Genomic DNA, 24,491 nt, shown 5'->3' with positions numbered 1-24,491 from the left:
TGCCTCTTCATCAGAGGTGGAAAATGCGAGGTTTAATAAAAAAGAAAAGCTCATATGAAAAACCAACCTAAAGAGAAATATTCAAGTTCTCAAGTTGTTAAATGTTTATCAGATTTTTAAATGGAAGGGGCATTCAAGCCTCCTGCCTTAGCAGCTGCAAACCAACACCCAAAGCCCTGTACAAGCTGCGAAGAGGCGTCCCAAAGCCATTTCTGAACAGACTAAAACTCAGTGGTCTCCTTCCATCTTCTGAAAATGGAAGCTTAAATCAGAAAGGCAGAGAGAAAACCACATCAAACTATAGCTTTAAAAATATTGCTTTTAACAATCCAAGAAAGCTCTCCCCAATCTAAATTAGGGAATTTTTATTTTTCAGTGTGATCAAACTTCATTTTCTGAAGCCTGAAGCTTCAGTGAACGGTGACAGAGAAGGACAGAATTAAGAGGAGTCATCAGGCTGGTTTCTGAGAAGCAACAGAATGTGTTAAAGCTCATTTTATGAAGAGTTCATAAAGGCAAGTTGCATATATTGAATCAGGCAGATCCTTGTCCAGCTCAGCCAACCAGGGGAGCTACAAGCTGAATGTTCCCCATCCGCCCCCTCCCAGTCTCTGGAGCTCCAAAGACTGGAAGCAGGCTGGACTGCAGATCCAGAGATCTCTGGGTGCAAGTTGGTCAATGATTGCCTCCAATGTATTGGAGAAAGCTGTCCAAACCTTATCTTTGTTAAGAAATACCAAATCATCCTCTTTTAGCACTGTCCTGCACAAAGGTCAGTTTAAGCCCTGATCTTCTTCCTTTTTCCTGCTAGAGACCTCTTCTTCCTGCCCAGGATTGGCTCATTACTAGAAGATTGAGGACGGATCTTCATCTCAGTAAAAGGGATGGAGAACTCATGGCCCTTCCACGGCTCCCAGTTAACCCCCTGTGAAAAGACCAAGGAACTTCTTTTATTAAAGCACCCAGATCAGGGGACAGGAATCTACCACTGCCCCCTCTAATACTATTTAACCCTCCCAGTAAACAGAGATGTTATTGTCTACCAGATTTTGACTGTAATTATGATCAGTCTTCCAGACATTTCTAACACAAGTTAAATCTCCATCCAGTTAGGGACTCAACAGAAACAGAGCTCTCTTCAAGCACAAAACAAGCCTGTATGATGAGATGCAAACCAAGGCATGCACTGAAACCAAGGTATATGCTACATGGGGCAGCGAGCCTGCGTCCTGGCGTGCCTCTTAGCGAGTGCTCTTTTCTGTTCCCCACTGAAATCAAGACAGCTCCACCTCAAGTATCTCTACCTATCGCAAGAATCAGGAGGCCATGAGCTCAACAACATCTGCAGGATTGCAGAGTAACGGCTGGGAGTTTCCTTATGGATCATTTTCCTTTCAAATTAAATGAATTAGGATAGCCTGGGCAACCCCTCCTGCTGCAACCCCACTCCCATGCATTTTCCCAAGGTTAAGGGAGAACAGCTGCCCACTACACACAGCTTTGCCGCTCACCTCACTGTGCTTGCTCTCCCCGTATTTCCCATTGAGGTTGGCCAAGTGGCAGTTCTTGTACCACCATGCACCACGGTGTGTCAGAGCACAGTTGCTGAGAGCCACATCATTGTCTCTGTCCCACGTTGTGAACTTCCAGCCATGGTGGTAGGTCATTGCATCCCCTAAAGGAAGGGATTAAAGGCATGAACAGAAGTCAAGAGACCACAGTTGCTCAGCCTGAGGGTTTATACACCCTTCAGGCTAAACAGAGCAGGCCTGTCAGGAGAAAAGCAGCAGCACAGCATGGGTCTGGAGAACAATTTCTAAAAGGCTGCTTAAGAGGTCGTGTCAAAAGGCTGGATCCCCCAAGGCTGAAGATCTAAATGTATGGCAGTAAGAGATAAAGGGGTTAAGCGGAGGCACTGGTAAGGATTTACCAGCAGCAGAAGCCAGTACCAGGATGGCTACTGTTGTTGGGTAAACTTGCTAGATTCTTCGCTCTTCTCAGCCAGGGAAGCCCAGCGGTCACTCCCTCATGCAGGCTACCTCCTGGAAATGCTTCCCAATCTGCTGGGAATCAGCTGGTGTTTTGTCAGGTCACAGAGCTCTTCTCCTCCCCATGAAAGGGGAACTCTTTCTCCTCTACCCAGCAGGAGACAGGCTTGTGGGCACACGCTACCTCAGAGAGAACTGCATCCATCTAACCTGACCTGATGAGCCCACATGCTACTGGCAAAACAAACACAGGTCCCAGCATTTGCTTCCCTGTGCAAAGCAGAAACAACGAAAGCACCAGGCATTTCTCACCAGCATTGCCTCTGTAATTCCCCACCGACAGCCTGTATCTTTCCTTGCTTGAGGCAACCTGGAAGAAGTCATAGACAGCATAGGCAGATTCATTGGATGTCCGCAAATCCACCCGGAGCTCATAATGGATGGGGCTGCTGCTTGTGAGATTGTGCAGCTTGTCAAGACCTACAAGAAAAAAGAATTACTCTTAAAAGGGAAAAGCCTGTTCACCATTGCAGTCCTAAAATCTCACCTTGCTGCCATTTTGGTTATATGAGCTATTTCCTGCCTCCTTCCTTCCTCTGCTTGATGCTGTCATGACATTTTGTCAAGTCTATACTATCCTGTCCCATTTCCTGGCAAGAGACAGCAGTGTCAGAAAGACCAAAGAGCCTAAACCAGCACAAGACAGACTGTAGTGGAACATTACTTTCTAAGCCCATCTAAAGACTCTTGCTCCAAAGACTTGGACCCATTTAAAGCTGGATTCTCTGATCCAAGCAGAGTTAGCTAATATAACAGGAAAGACAGAAAATGACAGAGTACGTTACATTTTATATAACGTCCTGGATTTCACATTTTCGTGAAGGCAAATTATTTCACCTCTCATAGGAACACATAAGCCTGAAATAAACCTTTTCAGGGGTTTGGAAGAGTCTGGCTTGCTCTGGGGCTGCTCCACAGCCCACAGATGTCAGTGGAAAGACTTCAGTGGGCCTCTGGAGGTCTTAAATACTTCATTGACACTTCTAGCAAAGAGCAGAAAAGCCGACACTTCCAGACAGCAGGCTCAGGGGAGATGGATATTTCAGCACTCAGATGCTTCTGCAAAGCTATTCTTTAGCTCTTCACCCTTCACTGGTCACAACTTGATACCTTACCAAGCCAAAATTCACCAGTTGGATCTCCAAAGCCTTCTACATAATCCCTCCAGCGTTTGTAGAAATCCAGCTCACCAGTGCTCCGCCTCTGAAACACCTGCAAAGCAAGGATTGATTGCTGAGTGAGAGTTCATGACAGGCTGAGGAGAGACAAGGAGGATGGGTGTGAGAAATGGGAGATTTCCCTCTTTGACCACCAGCAGCCTGCAATTCTCCCCATCCCCTCATCCTGATTCAAATCCAGGCCAAAAGGTGAGGCGCTCAGGAACAGACATCTCTAGCTGATGGTAAACTGCAGCAGAGCAGGGTACACACAGGAATTCATTTCCATTTTCCTGCACAGGAAGCTTGGGGGTGAATACTTACCTGTGCAAACTTTACAGTTTACTTTCCACAAACAGCTGCGGGCAGCACAAATCTAAGCAGAATCTAAACATCTGGACATGCCAGGATTAGGGACAGGATCCACAGACATACCTCGGTTTCTAAACACCACCAAAATCAGCAGGAGTTGGGCAGTAACACACAACAATTTGTTTCAGTGGAGAAAAACACTTATCACAGAACACAAAAGGTGAAAAAGGGAATACGGACACTTTTATTTGGCCGCTTAGGGAGACTGCTCTCAGACAATCTCAGATTCATTCCTTCGCCCTCATACAAAATTCCCTGCCTCACAGCCTACGTTATAGGGCCAGCAACTCATCAGGGACAGAACTCAAGACTGTCGGTTCCCTCAAACCACCTTGAATTTCCTTCCTTCTGTTTCCACCTTCAGATTCTCTTGAGGCATTCAACAACTACTGTGGGTCAGAGTCCAGATGCATGCTCACAATACTGTCATTTAAAATATTACCAGGCATCAGCTGAACTGCAAGAACTATCCATACATACAACCTTATCCTGTAGTCAAGACAAGATAATGCAGCTTAGTTAACCCATTACAAAAGACAGTTAAGCTAAATTGTACTGCCTTGTCTTGCAATGGGGCTGAGTGCCTCCTCTTAGACAACTCCCATGGCCCAACAGGCAAGAGGTAATACGTTAAGCTGTCATAACTCACTCATTGCCCTGCATCAGCAATAATATAACCCAAGTCACACACAGGACCAAGCATCCTACTGTCAAACCTTTGACCCATTCAGCCCCCCACCACCCTCCCACTGACAGGCTGAAGGAGTTTATCAGCATCCACCTCCCTTCTACCTAAAATATGTTACTCCACCAGGGCAAGAGCTGAAACACAGTGGAGCAATAAAGCAAATGAAGCATCAATTAACACCAGAACCAGGTTCACTGAATTACTTCTGTTAAAAAAAAAAAAAAAAAAAAACCAAACAAAAAAACCACACACAGACTAGGAGAAGCACAGAATCACTCACTATCCATCCGCCTCCATCAGTGGTCATGTCACAGTACACCTGCATTGGCCTGCTACCATCTCCATTCAGGTAAATGGTGTACACGCCACTGGAGGCATTCCCATTCCGCTGTGTCTGGCTGCAGTCTGCTGGATATGGGTAGAGGAATCTAACTGCAGGAAGAGAGAGGGCAAAACTTCAAGTCAGCAAAGCAGATCATAAAGCTGTAGGAGGCGTTTCACACCCTTACGAGTCTCCTAAGGACAATGCTACCAGAACAGGAGTAAAGAAACAGCAGCAGCCCCACTGTGCACTCAGCAGTGCGCAGGCACATCACAAGACTGCAGTCAGCAACCTTCCCTGCTGCTTCAGACCTGGCTCACAGACGGGGTCACCAGAGACTGCAGCAGGTGCAATCCTGGGTCACAGTGAAAGCAGGAAGAGAAGCCCTTGTTTGTGAAGGTGGGAGTGCCAGTAAACAGAGTTTATTTTCTCCACATCCCACAACTTGTCCATGACCAAGGGACTGGCCCAGTAAGAGAGGCGCCCACACCAAGCCAGCCTGAGATTTTGTTTGATTTGCTTCCATTCTGGTGTACATTTCCTGATCTCTGAAAATAATCTGAGCAGCTCCCCAATGCCACACCATTGTTTACACAGCTGTGCCCTACCATTACTAGGATGGTGCAAAAAGATCCATAATGTATCATCTTCTCTCCTGCCCGCTGGCAGCTCACCAGGAGGTTGCATCCTGCGCTTGGTTAGCGAGGTTTGCCAACAGCACTGACCAGTATGGGCAGTCTCCACTCACGCTATCCCTTCGTGTTTCCAAGCCTCCAGATGGTGTGGCTAAGAATGGATACCCAGCCAGAAGACAACGTCACTGACTCACTAGGTAACTGGCTTATGATCACAGTTTCCCTGGGTGTCTGTAAAACAGGAACTCCATCACTGTCCTCTATCCATAAAGCGCACCGGCTGCAAAGCACAGGGAAGAGCACAACACCAAAGGCCAAAACCCTACCTGTTGAGAAGGTATCGCCTGCCTTTCTGCTCTGGCGATCTCCCTTATAGGCCACCACAGAGATGGTATACCTCACTCCTTGCTCCAGTCCTTCCAGCACAAACCTTTGGTCACTAGGTCCCAGCTGCACTTCCTGCCAAACAAACAGACCAAAGATCAGCCCTACTCTGAATAGCATTTAGCTTTTCTGGACCACAGCGCCTTCACACTATGCATTTATGGGCTTTTCTTGTAGAGCTCAGACAGGCACACATTGGCTATATATCCTTGAGGAGTCCATCTCCTCAGAAGGAAGATTTGGGGCAGGGTCTCAGGAAACACTGTTAGGACACTGTATCCTGTATTCCTGGGGAGGGCTGCTCTTCCATGTAGTAATATATTAGAAAAGCAAAGTGAGAAGCAAATTTGTTCTCTGTACCCTGAAGATCTGCTGGAAAGAAGCATTCCACTGCCACAAAGCCCCTCCACAGCTTCTACTCATGACAGTAGCACATTTCCTTCCTTAGGCTCTGCCTCCCCCAGCCATGGATGGCAGAGATTCTTCCTCAGGATTGTTCTCCTGTGGTCCATGTACCCAAAGGGTCCAACTGGCAGAGCCCATGGCCATAGGGATGATTTCAATGGGGTTTGCGGGGCTAAGGAACTCACTGTACCTTGTTGCTGCCACCTAGGTCCTGGTAGGTCAAAGTATAGCCATCAATCTGTGCTGCTGGAGGAGTCCAAGTAACTGTACCAGCAGACTGAGTCACATCTGATACACGGAGGTTCTTGGGAGGATCAATCTCTATTGAAAAAGAAAAGAAAATGCAAGTCCCATTGTATAAATGAAAGATGGCAACTCCTGCGCAGGGCTTGGGCTGAGCTTTCAATGCCTGATCCTGTTAACTGGTATTCAGTGACTTCCACAGCTAACAATCAGCAGCACAAGCAGAACAAACATGGCAAGGACTGTTATAGATCTGGTTTGGGATATTTTGTGTGCCCTGCAATTTGCTCAGATGTATGGGCACTCCCAGGGCCTGGGGGCTTCTGACACATCTGCCTCAGCAGCCTCACCTTTGAGGAGCATTCACAGACGGATCAGCTTTGGGCTATAGGACCCAATCCTGGAGCATAGCCCTAGCATGTACTGCCTTTTGCCCCCAAGTCCCCACCCCCTTGGACCTCTAGCGCAGGTGGAGAACAACTGCACAGGCTTTGGAAACATTTTATTGTTGTCATGCTTCAGCCTTCTTTAATAAACACAGTGATACAAAGAAACCCGCAGCTTTACAGTTTGGTCTATGCTGTGTCTGGGACATCACCTCCTACACTGACAGCAAAGGCTTAGCCAGACTTTTCCCGTGCAATGAGACTGCCCAAGCTCAGCATGAGGAGAGGCACAGAATTATCTTTAAGCAATGCCAGTTCACATCAAATGTCAAAAAGCCTCCACCTTATCATGTACCCACAAGAGGGCTCCAGTGCTTTCCTCATGATAAAAGCATTTAACGCTCACTTTGAAGTAACAGCAATGGAAGCAACCTTCTCCTAATTTTCATCTTATGCTTGCTATACTCTAGCATTCTGGGAACAACTTAAGGAAAACATTCTAAGGAACAGGTTTGTCTCACCTGCTCTAGCCTTCCAAGTTTTAGAGAGAAAGCAGTTGGTGGGCAGTGCTAGCCTTTTGAGAAGAGTACTCCAGCCCTGAAGTACACCTTAACTTATGACAAACTATAACTGAATAATTCAGCTCAATTCCCTGCTCTGCCACAGATTTTCCCGGGTGATGATAGATGTGTCATTTAACTCATCCATTGATTCAGTCCTTCCTCCATATAAACAAGTCAACAACACTTCCCAAACTCTGAAGAGTGTTATAAGGATAATCACAACAACGATTATAAAGTAACAATGAAATATTACAGTCGTGAAAGGGCCACAGAGGAAGATGTAACAAGAAGAGTGGAGTAGTATGGCTTCTCCCAAGAAGCACGGCGCTTCTTGCGTGCAGGATTACTGCTTAAAACAGACAAAGATAGAGAAGAAACCAAATCATCCAGTATACGGAGAGCAGCAGAGATGGGAACAAAGTTCACGCAGCAAGCTGTTTCAAACACCAGCTATTCATGATAACTGAAAACCACCATTCACTCCCGAGTTAAGTGTTACCCAACTCGTGCTTTATTTGGGAGACCACTAAACGATTGTTTTAAATAATCCACCCAGAAATCTTCCTGCAGTAGCTCATTACTCATGTATCTCCCGTTGAACAGAAGAGGGAGCTAAAAGGTACCAGATCCATCCGTAAGAGAGAAGTGACGGGGAGGGCAGCCTTAGCAGAGACAGTACCTAGGATTTCACAGCACTGCTCTTAAAGGTGAGCCAGCAGTTTCCACAGGTGCAGGAGACTACTACAGAACAAGTCCCTGCCACAGCCTGTTTTAACACTAGGGAATAAGTAGCCGCTACCTTCAGTTAAAAAATGTATTTTGTCAGAAATTGGATCATTTTACCAGCTGTGTCATTTTTGGAAAGTAACACCACCAAGGAAAAACTAGTCTTTTTTGTAGACATTTTTTAAAATACCAACTAATGCTAAGTACAGTCCCTCTCCCAACAGTTTCACTTCATGGGAAATTTCTGTGTTTCTATGTTTTCACACCAATTCAAAAGAGAACGTTTCAATTTACTGAAATTCTCTGTGTGTTTCTAATTCCAGACAGGTTCAGATCTCTGACCTCATGAGAACTTAATTTGTCCTCCTCTGCTGCCCCCGATCTCTGTAGGCACTGGGAACTGTTTTAGTATCTTGCCCTAAATCCAGACTTAAACTATTCTTCACACCAGTTTGATTCAGAAACTAAGTACATTAGCAAGGCCAATGGTTATAGACTGGCCATGAAATGTTCCCAGCATACCCATAATCCTTACAGCTGACTGAATAGAACAGATTTAAGTCTGCAGTTTCCTAGGACCATCCTAAGGTCTAAGGTCACGAGGCAAAGGGCAGACCATTATTTTTAATCATCCCTAATTCCAGCACGGTTTAACTGTGGTTGTTAAGTCTCTATTGTTGTGATTGAGAGCAGCACAAGAAGCACTGCATGCTTTTGATTAGGGACTAGTGAAATAAGCTGGATACCACAAGCTGTCATCACTCTTGTATTATCACATCTGCCTCTTCTAGTAGTCTATAATCATGCACTTATCTCCAGAAAGGATTTACCACTGTGGATCTTCATTACCCAGTGATGCAAAGAGAGATTATGAAATCTAAAATAACAAAGGAGTAGGGTCCCCTTATCCTGCTTCTCCTCCCTCCTGCCCACAATTACCTGTCAGCATGTCAGTGCTTGCTCTCTTGCTCTCCTTGCTTCCCAGCTCTGCCCAGAGGTAGATGACATACTTCGTGCCTGGCTTCAGTCCTGTTAGTGTGGTGATGCTCTCGCCCTTCCCCACTTCTATTTCCTTGGTGTCCCCATCAGCAGAAGTGTAGCTCACCATATACCTGTCTATGGGAGCTTGGATGCTATCCCAGGAGATGGTGGCTGTATCCTCTGTCACTCGGTCAGTCATCAGATTCTTTGGGCTATCCATTTCTAGGGAAGAGAGTGTGGGTCACTAAGAGACAATAAAAGTTTCATAGGCAAAGGTAGTATGTTTTATTACACCATTGAATATCTATGGAAAAAGAGACAAGCTTTGGAACATGTTTCTGCGCCCAAAGATCTAAAAGGGGCTCGTGTGTCCAAAAGCTTGCTTGTTTTCTCTAGCTCAAACTGGTACATTGAATGGAAGTTTTATCTTTAGCTACAAACCACGTTTTGATCATGCAGTGCAAATAACTGATGCTTAAGCAAGTCTCCTTGGATATCACTATTTGTGGCCCCAAATCATTCTGTACTCTGAGATATGGCATGAGGTGGAGATAATAATGGTCTGCCTTTAATCCCTGTAGCAGCTTTCTTAGGGAACAGCACAGCTGGTCCTGACACAGAAAGAAGAGGGCCCTTATAAAGCAAGATATTGCCACTTTGTTTTTCTCACAGTCACAAGCCTCTGAGGCTCACATACATGTCATCTGTCTGGGAAGTGAGAGAATATGCAAAGCTCTCCTGTTAAGAGATGAGGATGATCCAGGTACACTGTAATCTGCCTTCCTTCAGCAAGTCCCTGACCCAGAACATGAGTCAGAATCCAGATTGTCTTGTAAATTCTCATGACTGCTTGCAATGAATTCAGACATCCAGCTTTACAATGTTATTCTAAACTAGCAACCCTCACACTGGACAAATCGCTATATCTCCTTAAAGCGGGGCTGGCTACACAGGTGAAGGAAAGACCCTGGTAAGAACAACTGAGGAACCAGGATTAATCATCCTACCACAAGAAAAGACATCCTCTATTCTGTTGATCTCCGCGAGCTTCAATTTCTTCATCTGCAAAAAGGAACTAAGCTTCACCTCTGGGTGAAGGATAAACTAATCAACTGACTGAATTAAAAGCATGACTATACAAATATCCAAGCCACACTGCTAGAAAGGCATCCTTTTCACAGGTGAAGACCACCAATCCATATTAGTAATCACAACACAGCCTATTTATAGGAATTAGAATCTCTTTGTGATGATGTTGAATGGGTTTCACAGCAAGATGCACTAACCTGAAGTTTGTACCTGTCAAGCCTGAATCTCCCTCTGCTGTGAAACTGTCCTGGGACAGACTCATTCAATGTCAGGGCAAACATGTGTTGTGACCTGTACTCTCAATTCAACCTGCTGCCCTCTTACCTGTCACAGCCTCAGTGCTGGCCTTCTTGCTCTGTTGCTCTCCTTTTTCTGCCCAGATGTAAATGATATATTTCATGCCTGGCTTCAGTCCTGCCAACGTAGTGACATTTCTGTCTTTCTCCACCTCTATCTCCTCTGTATCCCCATCAGCTGAGGAGTAGTTCACTCTGTATCTGTCAATTGGAGCCCGGACTTTGTTCCAGGAAACAATAATTGCATCCTCTGTCACTCGGTCAATTAACAGCTTAGTTGGACTGTCAATTTCTGTAAGTGAAAGTTATAATTATTAGATGCTTTAGTGTAGTACTGTGGTAATCACAATGGTCTATACACATAGACAATAAAGTCTTATAGGCAGAGGTAGATAGATGTTTTATAGATGTTTATATATAAATAGATGTTTTATTACACCACTTAATATCTGTGGAAAAAGAGACAAGCTTTGGAACATGTTTCTGTGCCCAAAGACCTAAAAGGGGCTCGTGTGTCCAAAAGCTTGCTTGTTTTCTCTAGCTCAAACTGGTACATCGAATGGAAGTTTTATCTTTAGCTACAAACCATGTTTTGATCATGCAGTGCAAATGACTGATGCTTAAGCAAGTCTCCTTGGACATCACTATTTGTGGCCCCAAATCATTCTGTACTCTGAGATATGGCATGAGGTGGAGATAATAACAGAGCTGCTGCCTGCAAGTCCTACTGTTCTTTGCTCACTGGTAAACACTCTTGTACTGTTAGTGCTGAGGTAGCTGAGCTGGGGCAGGGCCAGTCTTTGCCTTCTCAATTCCTATTTCCTATCAAGGATGGGCCTGAACTACAAAGCTAGAGGTGTCCAATTCTGACGCATTTCGGCTGGGGTCTAACTCTACTCCTTACAGCTGCAACAGCAGGGCTCTTTGTTGGGGAGCAACAAAAGCACAGCCAGTTCCAAAGGGGCAGAGAGGAATGCTCTGGCAAAGACAGATATTACTGTCTCTCATTTTCTGAAGATCATAACCTATTATCTGCTTTGCTCATTGCAATAACTCAAAAACTGAATCACTAATTAAAAACCTCTGTCTGAAATGCAGCTGTCTCAGAACAAGGCCAGTTCATATTAAGGCAAAACTCTATCTTAACTTAAAACTCCTCTCCCTCCTACCTGTCACAGCTTTGGTGTCTGCTTTCTTGCTCTGCTGAGCTCCCTCTATGTCCAGAGATAGAGGACATGCTTCTTGCCTGGCTTCAGTCCTCTCAGATGCTCTTATCCTTCCCCACCTCCATCTCCTTTGTGTCCCCATCAGCTGAGATGCATCTCACCAAGTACCTGTCAATCAGAGCCCAAACCCTATCCTCAGGAGATGGTGACTGCGTCTTCTGCAAGCCAGCTGGCCAGTAGGTTGATACTAGGCTATCAATTTCTTAGGAGAAAGTTTGAAGGTAAAGAACCAGGTGACAACACTAGTGAGGACTACGTTCAAATTCTCCACCAGAAAAAAGCCCTTTTCAGTCTTTTCCAATTACCACAATCCTTCCCCTGCCCTTTTCACAAACAGAAACATGATGCTAGATTTTAAGTGTTAAGTCACTAACACAAAGTAGCCTGCAGAAATGCAGCCTTTCAAGGACTGCCCAACAGCCCATGACCTCTACAGAGAACATCTTTTTTTCCTCTGAACTGATAAATATATCTCAGCAGCCTGAGAGCAGCATTTTTCATTCTGTTGATTCTGCCCCAGGTGCTGAAGTTCAGGGTACAAATGCACAACCATCTTACAGCCACATTATAATTTATACACACCAGCTGAGCTGCACTGTGATTTACCACACATCAGCTGAGCCATGGCAAGAACTGGTGATTTGCCACTTGGATGCTCTTAACTCACCTCTGTTGTGAGATAACACCACATTACTTCACATTGGAATGAAAGATGCTGAAGCCGGCTTGTGTCACCCCAGAGTGGGGCAGGCTGGGAACACATGTACTCAAAATAACCACAGCTCAACTAGCAAACAGTATAAGGGGCTTGTGTGCAGCAACAGCCATGGGACTTAAGATATAAGCGAGCTGCAAGTATGAAATATCAAGTTTATTCCTTAGTTCTAAGTTAGTTATAACTGTGTGGCAGCTGGGTATGGGCTGTGCCTGTATGCACCCCCAGTGCATTTAGCTCATTAGTTCCCTGGCTGGTCCAGAAACTCCATTTTCTCACTGATGTATATGACTGAATGGGGACTGGCTTTAGAAAATGGACCAACTTGAAATGAAGCGATTGACTGAACTTCACATTAAGCATTAGACTGATTCTTACAGGACCCCCCTGGGTGGGAATTTCAGTCAGTTCTAGAAATTCCCCGAGACCGCTCCTGTCCCGTCTAGTCCTACTTGTATGCCTAAATGTGTCAGTCAGCATCCTGGGTGGAGTGTTCAAGACTTCCCTAAGTGATTCCTGCTGCAGAAGTGATCAAATTGCACATAAATAAGCCCACTGTACTATTGGGGAAGGTCACAACAGTCACCCAAAGAAGAGCTTGGAGGTTGTTTATGGCATGTTTAATGCCACGTTCCAGCCATGAGGCTTTAGCTGTGTTTCACTGTTACTGATAGTAAATGGTGTCTAACAATAAGGCCTGTCCATAGCACGACTCAAAATTAAGAGGTTTCATTCCTAGGCTGAAGACCTGTTCAGCCTCACTAGTAAGAATGGCATGAATTTTTTGCTTCTCTAAAATCTGTGTAGAGTAGGGGAAGCTTCACTGAAACAAGTGCAATTGGCAAAGGAACTTGAAATCCAAACCCCACTCCGTCTTGCTACTGCTGCTACAACTTACCTGTCACAGCTCCGGTGCTTATCTTCTTGCTCTGCTGGGATCCCTTCTCTGCCCAGATGTGGATGACATATTCCATGCCTGGTTTCAGATCCAGTAAGGTGAAGTTGTTGTTTTCATTCCCCACCTCTATTTCCTTGATGTCCCCATCAACTGAGGTGTATCTCACCATGTATCTGTCTATGGGAGCCTGAACTTTATCCCAGGAGAGAGTGGCTGTATCCTCTGTCACTCGGACAGTCACCAGATTGGTTGGGCTATCAATTCCTAAGAGAATATTCGAAAGTGCAGGATTAGGAAACTCCAGCTGAATTAAACTGCTACAATACCCATCACAGCATGTGCACATTTGCTTCACTTTGTCTTGTGTTTTAGCTGGCTAAAACACAGAGTGACCTAGGTCTTCCCTACAGTCACTAGAGAAAAGCAGGCATCCATGAGAAATCAGCACGGTCAGAGTGGGAGGAAAGCAGGATTGTCCTATCATTTAGATGAAACTTTCCATTATTTTCTGCAGAAAGATCTTGCAGGCTACCAGCCCCACCTCCGAAGGGTAATGACTTGAAAAACACTTTTGTGCCTGCCCTCCTCACAGCACCCAGGTATAAGCCCCCTCCTCTCTCTGTCTCCAGTGTCAGCCACTTGTTGCTCCTTATCCTCTGCCTACCCTGCAGTCCTGTCCCTCAGACTCCCCCAGGCTACTGCTATTTTAGATGATGAATCAGAATTTAGTGCTAGCTCTCACAGTAGCTGGTATTTATCTCAGTCACAGCTCCTAAGCTCCAGGGCTCTTCTAAGAATCTGAGCAGGATTACTCATTGTAGGTTTTTTTCTTCTCTTCAAGAAGTTTTCCAGCTCCCATGTTTGCAAAGAACAGACTGAAAACAGGAGCCAAGGGTATTCCAAATAATTAGAATCTACATAGGAAAGAGCAGCCTTAAAATGACAGGGTGGAGGTTGTAGGTTTTGTTGGTTTTAATCAATTTTCTTTTAATGGAATAATTTGAAAGACAACCTCAGGAAGGTCAGGCCTGATTTGGGATTTTTCATTCTTGGATGCTGCAACCCCACCGTTGCATAAGAGAGACGATTTTCAGAGTTTCCAGAATCTTACAGGTAGAATGAGAGCTCAAATTTTTCAAGGTCCCTTCTGCAATACAATAGCTCAAAAATATTCTGCCATATTTTTGGAGAACTTGAAACACCAATGAACCAATAGGGTTTGGCTGGGCTGCCAGTCATAGGAAAAATATTAGTCAAATAATAGTAGCATCCTCCAGGCCATCTGAGCTGTACTGAGTGCATAGTCTGAGCAGAAGTAAGCTTAAAGATGCTTTTGCTCTCTCCTCGTGCTGGAAAAGACTAAGTTTGACTCCAGCTCTGTTATAGAAAAGCAGTCCAAAGCTTCTCCATCTGACCTCTAAGGGCCAGCAAGTAGCTGAAGCCTCTTCAGTCATTTCAGGTGCAAAAGGCAGAAAGTCTCAAGCTAGCACAAAAGGCCAGGGCTGCGTCACTGTGCAGCGCACAGCACAAGCAAAGTCTCATCTCTGTGGGGGCTGGTGTATCAGATAGCACAGTGGGCTGGGACAAAACCCAGTATGGGTTACTACCCATAGCGGCCAGCTAGCTGTCTTTATTCCCATGTCTGGCTAGAGCCGTTAGTTGAGTTATAAAGGCAAAGTTACCGTAGGTTTAAACCTAAGGCAAAAGGTTTGGCGTAGTTTAATGCTACACTGCTACTATACTTATACAAGCATACTGCAGGCCTGCCTGCAAGCAAGCATGAGAAGAAAGCCAACTGTGTACCTTCCACACTGCAATCTTGACAGACCTGTCTCTGAGCCCTGTAGTAACATCATTGTCGTAACAGAAACTATCCACATACCAGTCCTGCCACTCACTGAGGATGGTTTCCCCTCTGTATCATCTTTCACAGGTATGACAGTAATCTTGTACTCAGTGCCAGGTTTCAGGCCTACAAAAAGCAAAAGGAAACACTACCAACAATTAGAAAAGACAGCACTTTTTCTTAAAGAACGTTATTTTGTTTATTCTACCCAGTTCTAGCTTTGTAGTAGAGAGAAACTTAAATTGTGGGATTTTGATCTGAACTTCCTTTTCCCTTGGGAACATCTTGGTAGGACTTTGGGTTCAAGCTTGCCATTAGGGCATGCATTGAATATAATATGTGGGGATTTCCGTATCATCAGTGTTATGAGCTCTGAAATAAAAGAATATGCTTTATTCCTAACAAGGGTGGAATTAAAGCTGAATGAATGTGCCTTGAAACTATCCATGCTCCACCTCATGTTCAAGACTCCTAATATGAATGAATACCACTAAAAACAAAGTGTTCAGGTCAGTCAGAAAAGTCTCTTGACACTCCCATAATTTCAACTGAGAGAGAAGGACCCTCAGTCAGGGTCCTGTCCTCACCACCAACTCCCTGCACAGTTCTTCTGCCAGAAGGAACAGGAGTCTAAAAAACAGAAGAACTCAAGTAAACAATGTTACTAAGCACACAACACCTGCTAAGAGATGCTCTAGACAGGACTGTGGCTTGATCGAGAACTGGAAAAGATAACAATAGATGATGTCAGGGAAAAAAACACTGCTACATCTTTCTCATTTGTCCAATGGATTATTCAGTCTAGCTTTATGTATATACCACAAAGTTAACGGTTTAAGACATATCATTATGAAATGGGGGAAATCCCACTAGATCTCACCCTGGCCTAGAGCAGACACGAAGTGAAGGAGAACTGGCCATCCACACACAAGAGAAGAATCTTCTCAGGTCTATGGTCTGACAATCAATTGTTCCTGCTACTCGTCCCTGCCTCTGCCCAGTTTGGGATACATGCAAGTACTCACCAGTGATGATGTGTCTGCTCTTGGGGTCATTGCTTTTGGGCACCATGACCTGCTTCTCATCCAGCTCCACCAGGGATCTGAATTTCAGCTTGTAATAATCCACATCTGCAGAGGGGTTCTCCCACTCCACTTCCAGGGAGTTCTCCATCTCCTCCGTGACCCATATGTCACTGAGTGCGGACAGGACTGGGAAGGACAGAACAGAGGGCCAGAGAAAGCAGCACAAGCAACAAAGTTGTGAATATAAGATAGGAAGATACTAAACTGTCCCCCCTCCCTCACCACTTGCCTGCTCCAAGACCTGAGACATTTTCCTCAAACTGAAGGGTTAAGCAAGCAAAGCCCAATCATTGTTTTAACATGCTTAGTTTTATCCATGGTAACACTCCAACTCAGAGAGTTTTCTGGCTTTCAACTCCCACCTGTTGTGCCAGAAATAAGAGAAAATGTCAAAATAACCTAACTTTTCACTGCTTTTTCCAAGTGCAGGCGGACAGCATGCTATCAGCTGCTAACAAAATGGCATTTCATTTCTAGACAGCCTGCTTCAAATACGCATCTTTCCACTCCTCACTGTACAGCCATCCTATCTCATATTCTCAGCAGTGTCAGGCTCTTTCAGTCTTGAGAAGAGACTGTGAGGAAAACCAGCTGCTGCAGGTTTGTTTGGCAAATTAATACCTGGAATGACATCCTGCCTACTTTGAAGTCCCTTCTGCACCTAGTTGAACAGTGCACTATTCTCAATAATGTGCTGGCTTTACCTTGCATGCTTTCATTCCTGCTTCTTGCAGTGGGCAGCACTATGGAATCCCTGGAATTTAGGGGTGTCAAACAACAGGAATAGGATTTGGACAAGATAAAGGAAGAGATGGGAAACCTACAATACATTCAGCCCCAACTATACATATCCAGAAATAGATTCTTCAGAAAAGAACAACAGCAGAAACTGTGACTGAGACCAGGGAGAGAAAATGCTCTCCAGAGTTCAGACAGATGTTGCAAACTCGCAAAGCGAAACAGTTTGTTCCACTTGCTTGAATCTAACTTTAATGACTGACAAGTCCTGACGGAAGAAGTAGTCTGTCTACTCCTACCTGTACTTGCTTCTAGAAACTCAGGTTCACTGGCAATCCTCTTCTTCACATGACGAAGTGTGACATTGTATACAGTGCTGGGACGAAGACCCACAATCTCATAGCTGAGCTGCTCTTTGGGCACTTGGACTTGTTTCACCAAGGTCTCGTATCCCAGAGGATAATAGCTAATGAGGTAATTATCCACATCAATCATTTGATCCCAGCTGACTGCCAGGGAGTACTCGGTGGAGTTCAGCAGCTGCAGGTTCTGAGGAGCAAGCACTAGAAGAGAAACACAGTAGCAATAAGGATGATGTCTTGTCTTGGGATCTGGTCCAGAGCTCAGTGAAGTCACTGGGATTTCAGTAGGCTTCAGCAGAGGACAATCGATTGCTCCGTGATGAAAAGGACTGGGTCACCCCACTGAAGTCCTCTGAATATTCACAGACAACTACAGTACCAGCAACAAGTGGAAATGAGAACACCTGGCTATGCAGAGAGCCAGGCATGCTCAGAGTCCATTTGTACAGCAGATATTCACCTCCTTGCCTGCCTGAATGAAAAAGTCACTATTTCATTATTCCTTTTCTGGAATGGAAAGTAATTCTAGGCTGACACTACAAAGTCCAGAAGAGAGGGAGGGCCCTGGCCAAAGGAGCTGCTAGGACACAGTATGGATTAAGGAGGGTTAAAGCTGTTCTGTAAATCTGGAGGCGTGACTGTGAGTCTACAATGAGCAGGACTGGGGGAACGTCAGGTGCTCAGTGCTGACACCACCACAAAGCAGGCTGTCCTCCAAAGCCAGCTCACCACTGTCTTGAGCCAGTTTGTATAATTTTAGTGTCATCGCTTAACACCACAAAGTTCAGCTACCTCTGCGGAGAAGACAGGCCTCAATACTTGCCACTGCACTAGAGGCAGGAGTGCAGAACTTAAAAAGGAGCATAGCAGTGGTCTCCCTCTCAACACTGGGTCAGTCATCCGTTAGCAGCTGAAACCATAGTTCTTGACACAAAATCTGGTGACCTCCATGCAGCTGCAGTACAACAGTGCTAAAGGCAGAAAAGGGGGCCAGTCCCTGGGGCTGGTGGTAGCTGTCTCAGACAGTGAAAGACAGTGTCTGCAGGAATTAACTGCACACTGGGAAGATAAGCTGAGAGGAGGTATGAAAGGAGGAATATTTATACAGAAGGGAGAGAGAAAAAAAAATGAGTGTGCCAGACTGCAATGCACATATAGTAAGTACAGCATACTATCACAAGTCATGAGAGAGACAGACAAAGATAGACAGACCCCTCTTCTCTAGATTGACAGGTTTTGGGGGGGGGGTTATTTATTTATTTTTATTTCAGTGTTTGGTGCAGCACTGATCCCCTTGCAACTAAAGAATTGCCTGCCCTGGGGCACACATGTTCTGCACATCACCAGGCTCTGCAGAAATGCTGCTTGTGCTCCGATACAACCCACAAAACCAGGGCATGGCCCTCAGCTCACTCCTGTCACATCCAAAGGGAAGTGGGTTCCAACCTGCTCAAGACACACAGTTCAAACACTGAGGCATTTGCTTCCACTACGCTTAGAGTGGCAGCTGGCAATAAAATATGTTGACACTCTCGAGGGGTCCCATCCTGACGTAGCTAATATGTTGTACATTGTAATTTCAAACTGAATGCTGTCTCTCTGCCTGACCAGCTCTCAAAACTCAAACCAAACTTGCACTGATTTTTCAGACACCAAAAAAAATGCAGGGTTATTATGTATTTCAGTCACTTCGGCACTTTCTGATTTTATCTAAAATTAAATGCAAAAATTATGACCAATTATGTTCTTGGAGTATTCTGTACTTTGGCAAAACTAGGAAATAGTGAAAACCCACTAAGATGATCCCCCCTCATTTCCATGAACAAGGGTGGTTATTGTCAGAAAAACATTATCTGAAATTCCAGTCACAAACAGGATTTCCAAAGCTGCAGAGTTTCACTATCACTAATCCTAACTGGACTGATTCTTCTTCTTCTTCTTCTTCCCACACAGGTACATAAATCTTTCCTATCCTTTCAGTCTTCTGATGTGCACATCATCTAGGCAAAGCTTCATTATTATGTTTTATTTATGATTGGATTAAGATGCTGTAAAAGTTCTGTCTGTTCTACATGGCCAAACAAGAACCATTTTTAAACCTGTTCTGAATACAGGGAGAACCAAGAACTGGAATTCTCAATAATCCATGATCATCTTGGATTGGCCCATTTCTGCCCAACAGCACTTCATTAACTATAAGTGAATACTGCAGGCAGTAACAAATACAATAATTTCCTGGACTTTTTTCTTTTCCAGCTTCTAAACCCACACTGGCTTGAGGAAAAGTCTCTCATAAAGCTGACCCTTCTGATGATTCCAGGAAGGAAAAAAAAAAAACAACCCAAACTTTCTTTTCATATCACTGCCTGAGTTGCTTCAAAAGGTCAGCTGGTCCCCAAAACTCTGGAAAACAGCTTATTCACAGCAAGGGTAGAAAATAGCTTTTGTACTGATGGAAAATTAAACTCGGTGCCTGAAGAAGAGAGCTCTTGGCAAATCTGTTGCCCATAATAGATCTCAGGATGCCAACAGTGCTTTAACCTTTTGACCACAAGATATGCAGCTCAGCAGTTCTGGGAAAACTGAATGTGATAGTTTGGCAACCTGGTCCAATGGGGAAGGAATGTCCCTTGAAAGTACTCATGTAGGACCAGAGAGGACATTCATCAACAAGCTCATCTGATTTTAATTAGAAGCAACCACATCATAAACTGATCAAGCTCAACTACTGAGCTGATGTGCCCACCAGCTGAATTTCATTAAGACACCAACTGATAGCAAACAACAGATTGTTAGTACCTGGAAAAAAGGTACATGTAATAACAAATCCTCATTTTTATGGCAGATACCATCATTACATTCTTTTCACTTGAAAACAGTGTTCATTCCCTTGTATAATTCACAGCTCTCACCAAATTCCATCGTTAAGATATGCATACCATTGTTTTTGATGAAAAACTTGTACAAAAATGTGAGATTTGTCCTTCCTCCCCTTGTGATATAACAGCTGGACTTGAGTCTACTTTGCAGTAAAGCAATAAAGAACCCAAATGCCTATCATATGGTTTACCCTTATGTCTAAGCATAGTTTGGAGCAGGGTGTATCTGCCTCTCTGAAGAGGAGAGGCGTAACGTAAGAAACCAGCATCTTCCATTAAGGACAAAGCCTGGGACAGTTTGCGTGTCTCAGAGCAGGGTGGTTGGATGTGTTCTTGCAAAGGCAGCAACCATCTAGTCCTGGCTTAGAAACACACATTTGCTGTATTCCGAGATGAGCCAGAGCCATCTTCCCCAGCTGATGGGACAAACCCAAGCGCTTCAGGACTCGACAGAAATTCCTAGTCGCGGCCTGGGGAAGTGACCCTAGGAAGGTGTGAATGGGAAGGAGGTGCTGCCTGGACTTGGTAACCCTCAAAATCCCCCTCCTCTTGTTCTCCGACACCAGAAAACCTCCGGCTCTGAAGCCAAAGGGTTCATCACAGTCACAACTGAATTGTGAGCGAGTTAGGAGTGAGGGAGGGTGGTGGTGGGCAGCGCCACAAGTGCCTCTCATGCTCTGCCTGCTCTCACAAATCGCTCTCCATTAGGCAGCTTCTCCTGAGGAAGCACAGCGAGGCCCTAATGGCCTCGGCAAGCAGGAAACAAGCAGCGTATTTACAGATTCAGCACTGGGCTGAAAGCTCGCGTAGATGCTTCTTAGGAATGCTGGCTCTGCTGGGAACAGTGAAGAGTCCCTCTTTATTTTCCTCCCAGCTTTGCTGATTACAGCATCAAAATACAGACGCCCTGGTTCAACTCTTACTGTGCTGAGACACCAAACAGCATGTTATAAGATACCTTGGTTTTAAATTGATGTTTTATTCATCATCAAATATCCAACAGTGCTATTTTGGAGTAGTCAGTAAACAAGGCCTAGGAAAAGCACAGGTCAATACCTGGTGTTCGACGCGTGTTTGTCCTCTATTTCTCCTTAGCAAGGAATTGTAAGAGATTAATTATACTGTTGCGTGCCTGAGAGTAACTTTTATATATTCAGACATGCCAGTTACCATAGCAATAAACAACAAAATATGTCATTTCATGATCAGAGATATATTTATAAAAAAGAACTTAAAGAAACAGCTTAAAAAAAAAGTGCTCAGTGTAAATCTCCCAGGATACAGAAATCTACTTCAAATTGGAACAGAAAAGACCATTTGACAGCTAAAGGAGAGGAGCACTTGGCTACAGATGCCAAAAAGGGAACAATTTGACTTTGGAATTAAAACAGGTTTTAAGCAGGAGTGGAGATATAGCGCTCAGAAACAGCAGCAAAATGGGTTGTGCAATACATGTTAACTCTGTAGTGCTTACATAATCAGAGACCAAAGCCCACTTTCACAGCCTGTGGAGGAGCTGCGGATGTCTCGTAAGGAAGAGGATCCAAGGCTAGACCCACCCAGCCTCTCACCTCCACACCCTTGCGGAAGTACCTGGTTCTCGGGAAGCCAGAAACAATCCTATTTTCCACCTTTGTAAGGGTGCTGCCTCCTCAGCAGCAAACACCCGTCTACTGAAAGGAGAGAACAGTGCAGGAGCCTCAGAGAAAAAACTCTGAATAGAGGGAAAAGTGGTAGAAGAGGTGAAGTGTTCATGCAGAGCTCATGCAGAGCTCTTGTTTGGAGAAAGAATTTGAGATAGTAATATTTAAATAGGTGAATGGCAGATCAGACAGATCAAGTCTGAGAAGTGAGAGCTGATACAGAGCAGAAAGGAGCTGTCAGTAAAGTCACTGCAAATGCCTACCTGAGCAATAGCTGGTGCTCAGTGTGTGGCTGTTATCCACTTCTTCCTGAGGAGTTGTAAAAGATTAAGCTAAGCAGTGATGTGCTGAGAAGGAAAGGCAGCTTTTAGGAGAAAAGGTTGAGTGCTGAGGCCTGGAGTATAGATCTGCAGTTATAGGAAGATTATAGGTTTTTCAAAATACGCACCAAACCATCCAGCATTAAGTAGAAACTGCTGGACATACTTCAAGGTCAGCTCAGTCAGGCCTTCTCAGTCAGATCCTATTGCCTTGCAACACAGTAGGGTAAGAGAGTTTCCCAAAGTCTTAATTTCAAAGGGAAATTATTTAAAGGCTTTATGTATCTTTCACCTCAGATGATTTATCAAATCAACTACCTTATTTGCAAGCAGTGCCCACTGCAGCAAGCATGATTTTATCTTTATTGCCTCACTTTTATGTTAAAAGATAGCTTCTGGTTCCCTCTTCGATTACAGGCTCCACACCCACCTTGGCTCTCTCCTTCAGCTGCTACACACAGACTCGTGCTAGTGCTGCCTAACCTGTGTCTCCTCCTCTCCCCAGTTCAGAAGTGCTTTCCACTCAGGTCTTGAAGACATGGACCACATAGCATCCCCTAGCCCAGTAGGAACTCAGAGAGGAACATGGTAACCCCTGGTTTGGCTTACCTACAGAATGAGCCAAACACTTCTCAGGAAGTTAAAGAGGAAAACTCAGGATGAAAGAAAGGAGAGAAATAATACACAAGTGTCTTACCCTGGGAACAGTCAAGGCCGAAGAAGCCATCATGGCAGTAGCACTCTCCTGTGTCGCAGAACCCATTGCCGCTGCAGTCCCCCGGACATCGTTTCTCATTGCAGTCCTCTCCAGTGAACTCCTCATAGCACTGGCAGACCCCTTTGGCCGTGTCACAGATCCCGTTGCTGCTGCAGTTCTCGGGGCAGAGCCGCTGGCTGCAGTCCTCACCAAAGTAAGGCTCATCACAGATGCATCTTCTACCATCACAGTGCCCATGGCTGCTGCAGTGGTTGGGGCAGGTGGGGTGGGAGCAGTCGCTGCCTTCCCAGCCCTCAGCACATTTACAGCTACAAGTCTCATAGAGGAATGTCCCATGGCTGCTGCAATGCGAGACACCTGGCCAGAGCAGCACCAGAATGTACAACAGCACGTGACACACAGACAAGGTGGGGAGGGAGAAACATGTATATTAGGAATAGCGCAATGGATAGGTATGGAAATATCTGTTCAAGCTCATTAAAGGGAAAGCATAACTATCACTGGAAAACATAGGCTGGAAAAGACCTCAAGAACTTGTCCACCTGCCTCTGCTTCAAGGAAGCCTCAGCACCACCCTTGCCTCTCCTAACACATTTGTCTACCAGGAATGCAGCATCCATAACCACCCCAGACAATCCAGCTTTTCATAGCCTCTAACCTGAACCTTCCTGGCTGTAATTTAAGCTCATCACTTCTCATCGCAGTTATTAAAGAGCTAGAGAGATTATTCCTGTCCTCTATAGGGCTGTGTTTTTCATGTAACAGAAGACTTAGCACTTCTCCCTCTGTCTCCATTCCCCAGACAACACCAGTTTGTTAAATCTTTTCTTAGAGGTCATGTTGTGTAAACCTTTGACCATAGCAGCCACTGGCTCTACCTACAAAACAACATCAGAAACTGCTCTTTAGTCAGTTATCTAGCACGAAGTAAAGAGACATTCTCAACAACTACAAGATTCTAGAAGCAGAAACAAAAAGGGAAAAAGACAATAATAAGTGCTTCCCCCGTCCTCCGCTCTTCCCCTCCCCCAGAAACTCCTTCACTGAGCTGCCCATCTATGTGAAATTCAGGAACTTTTCCCCTCTACTTCTGGGAGATGCCTGGGGAGATTTCCCCTGCACCCATTCCAGATACTGCTGTGGTACTACCACATTTTGGGACCTCCAGATTTCCATTCACAACACAGTAATCTGAACACTGTTCCATCTGCAGGACTCTAACATTTCACTCATGGAGAAGCCCCATCACTTTGGGACATGGATTCCAGCCCCTAAATTTCTGAAGAAAACAGGTTATGTGGGGGATATAAAAACAGATACTGCAATTACTACATACCTTTGCTTCCCCCACAGCATGTCTGAGGGCTGCAGAGTTCTCTCAGCTCTGCCACTTCTTTCTCCAACTTTTCCATCCTCTCAAGCAGGCCCTTAATGTGGTCCAAAGTTTCACAGTTCCCTTTGGGGGTGTGCAAGTGGATATTGTGCCTAAAGATGATATTCTGCTCTTCATTTTCCTCGGCCTCCCCAGGATCCAGCTGCACCTCACTACTGTCTTCCTGCTGTAATGGATCTGCCTCCACCTTGATCTGGGAAGACGTGGGCACATCAATCTTGTACGAGTGGCTGAAGGATATTTTTTGGCCATTGCTGGTGCAGTTGTGAGATGTAGGCAGTTGAATGGCAGACGTCTGAAGAGCACAGCACAGCAATACCCCCAGAGAGAAGGCACACCAGCTCTGGAAATCCATCTGGCAAGTCTTCAGAGA

General features: G+C 45.0%; 1 protein-coding gene across 1 annotated transcript; it reads right to left on the bottom strand.

Annotated features, from left to right (window-relative positions):
* Window positions 1-368: 368 nt before the first annotated feature.
* On the bottom strand, window positions 369-24,491 carry TNN (tenascin N). The gene is made up of 15 exons (XM_067300577.1): window positions 24,062-24,491; window positions 22,705-23,082; window positions 17,103-17,366; window positions 16,006-16,191; window positions 15,017-15,106; window positions 13,135-13,398; window positions 10,324-10,587; window positions 8,869-9,132; window positions 6,202-6,332; window positions 5,549-5,681; window positions 4,546-4,697; window positions 3,164-3,260; window positions 2,301-2,468; window positions 1,512-1,675; window positions 369-925 (listed from the first exon to the last, which is right to left on the bottom strand). The coding sequence occupies exons 1-15, from the start codon at window positions 24,471-24,473 to the stop codon at window positions 779-781; spliced, it is 3,114 nt and encodes a 1,037-aa protein (XP_067156678.1). The 5' UTR covers window positions 24,474-24,491; the 3' UTR covers window positions 369-778.

Source organism: Apteryx mantelli, chromosome 8, assembly GCF_036417845.1.
Source record: "Apteryx mantelli isolate bAptMan1 chromosome 8, bAptMan1.hap1, whole genome shotgun sequence".
NCBI lineage: Eukaryota > Metazoa > Chordata > Aves > Apterygiformes > Apterygidae > Apteryx > Apteryx mantelli.
Note: the sequence above shows the minus strand (reverse complement) of the source record. Positions and strands in the feature narration are given on the sequence as shown.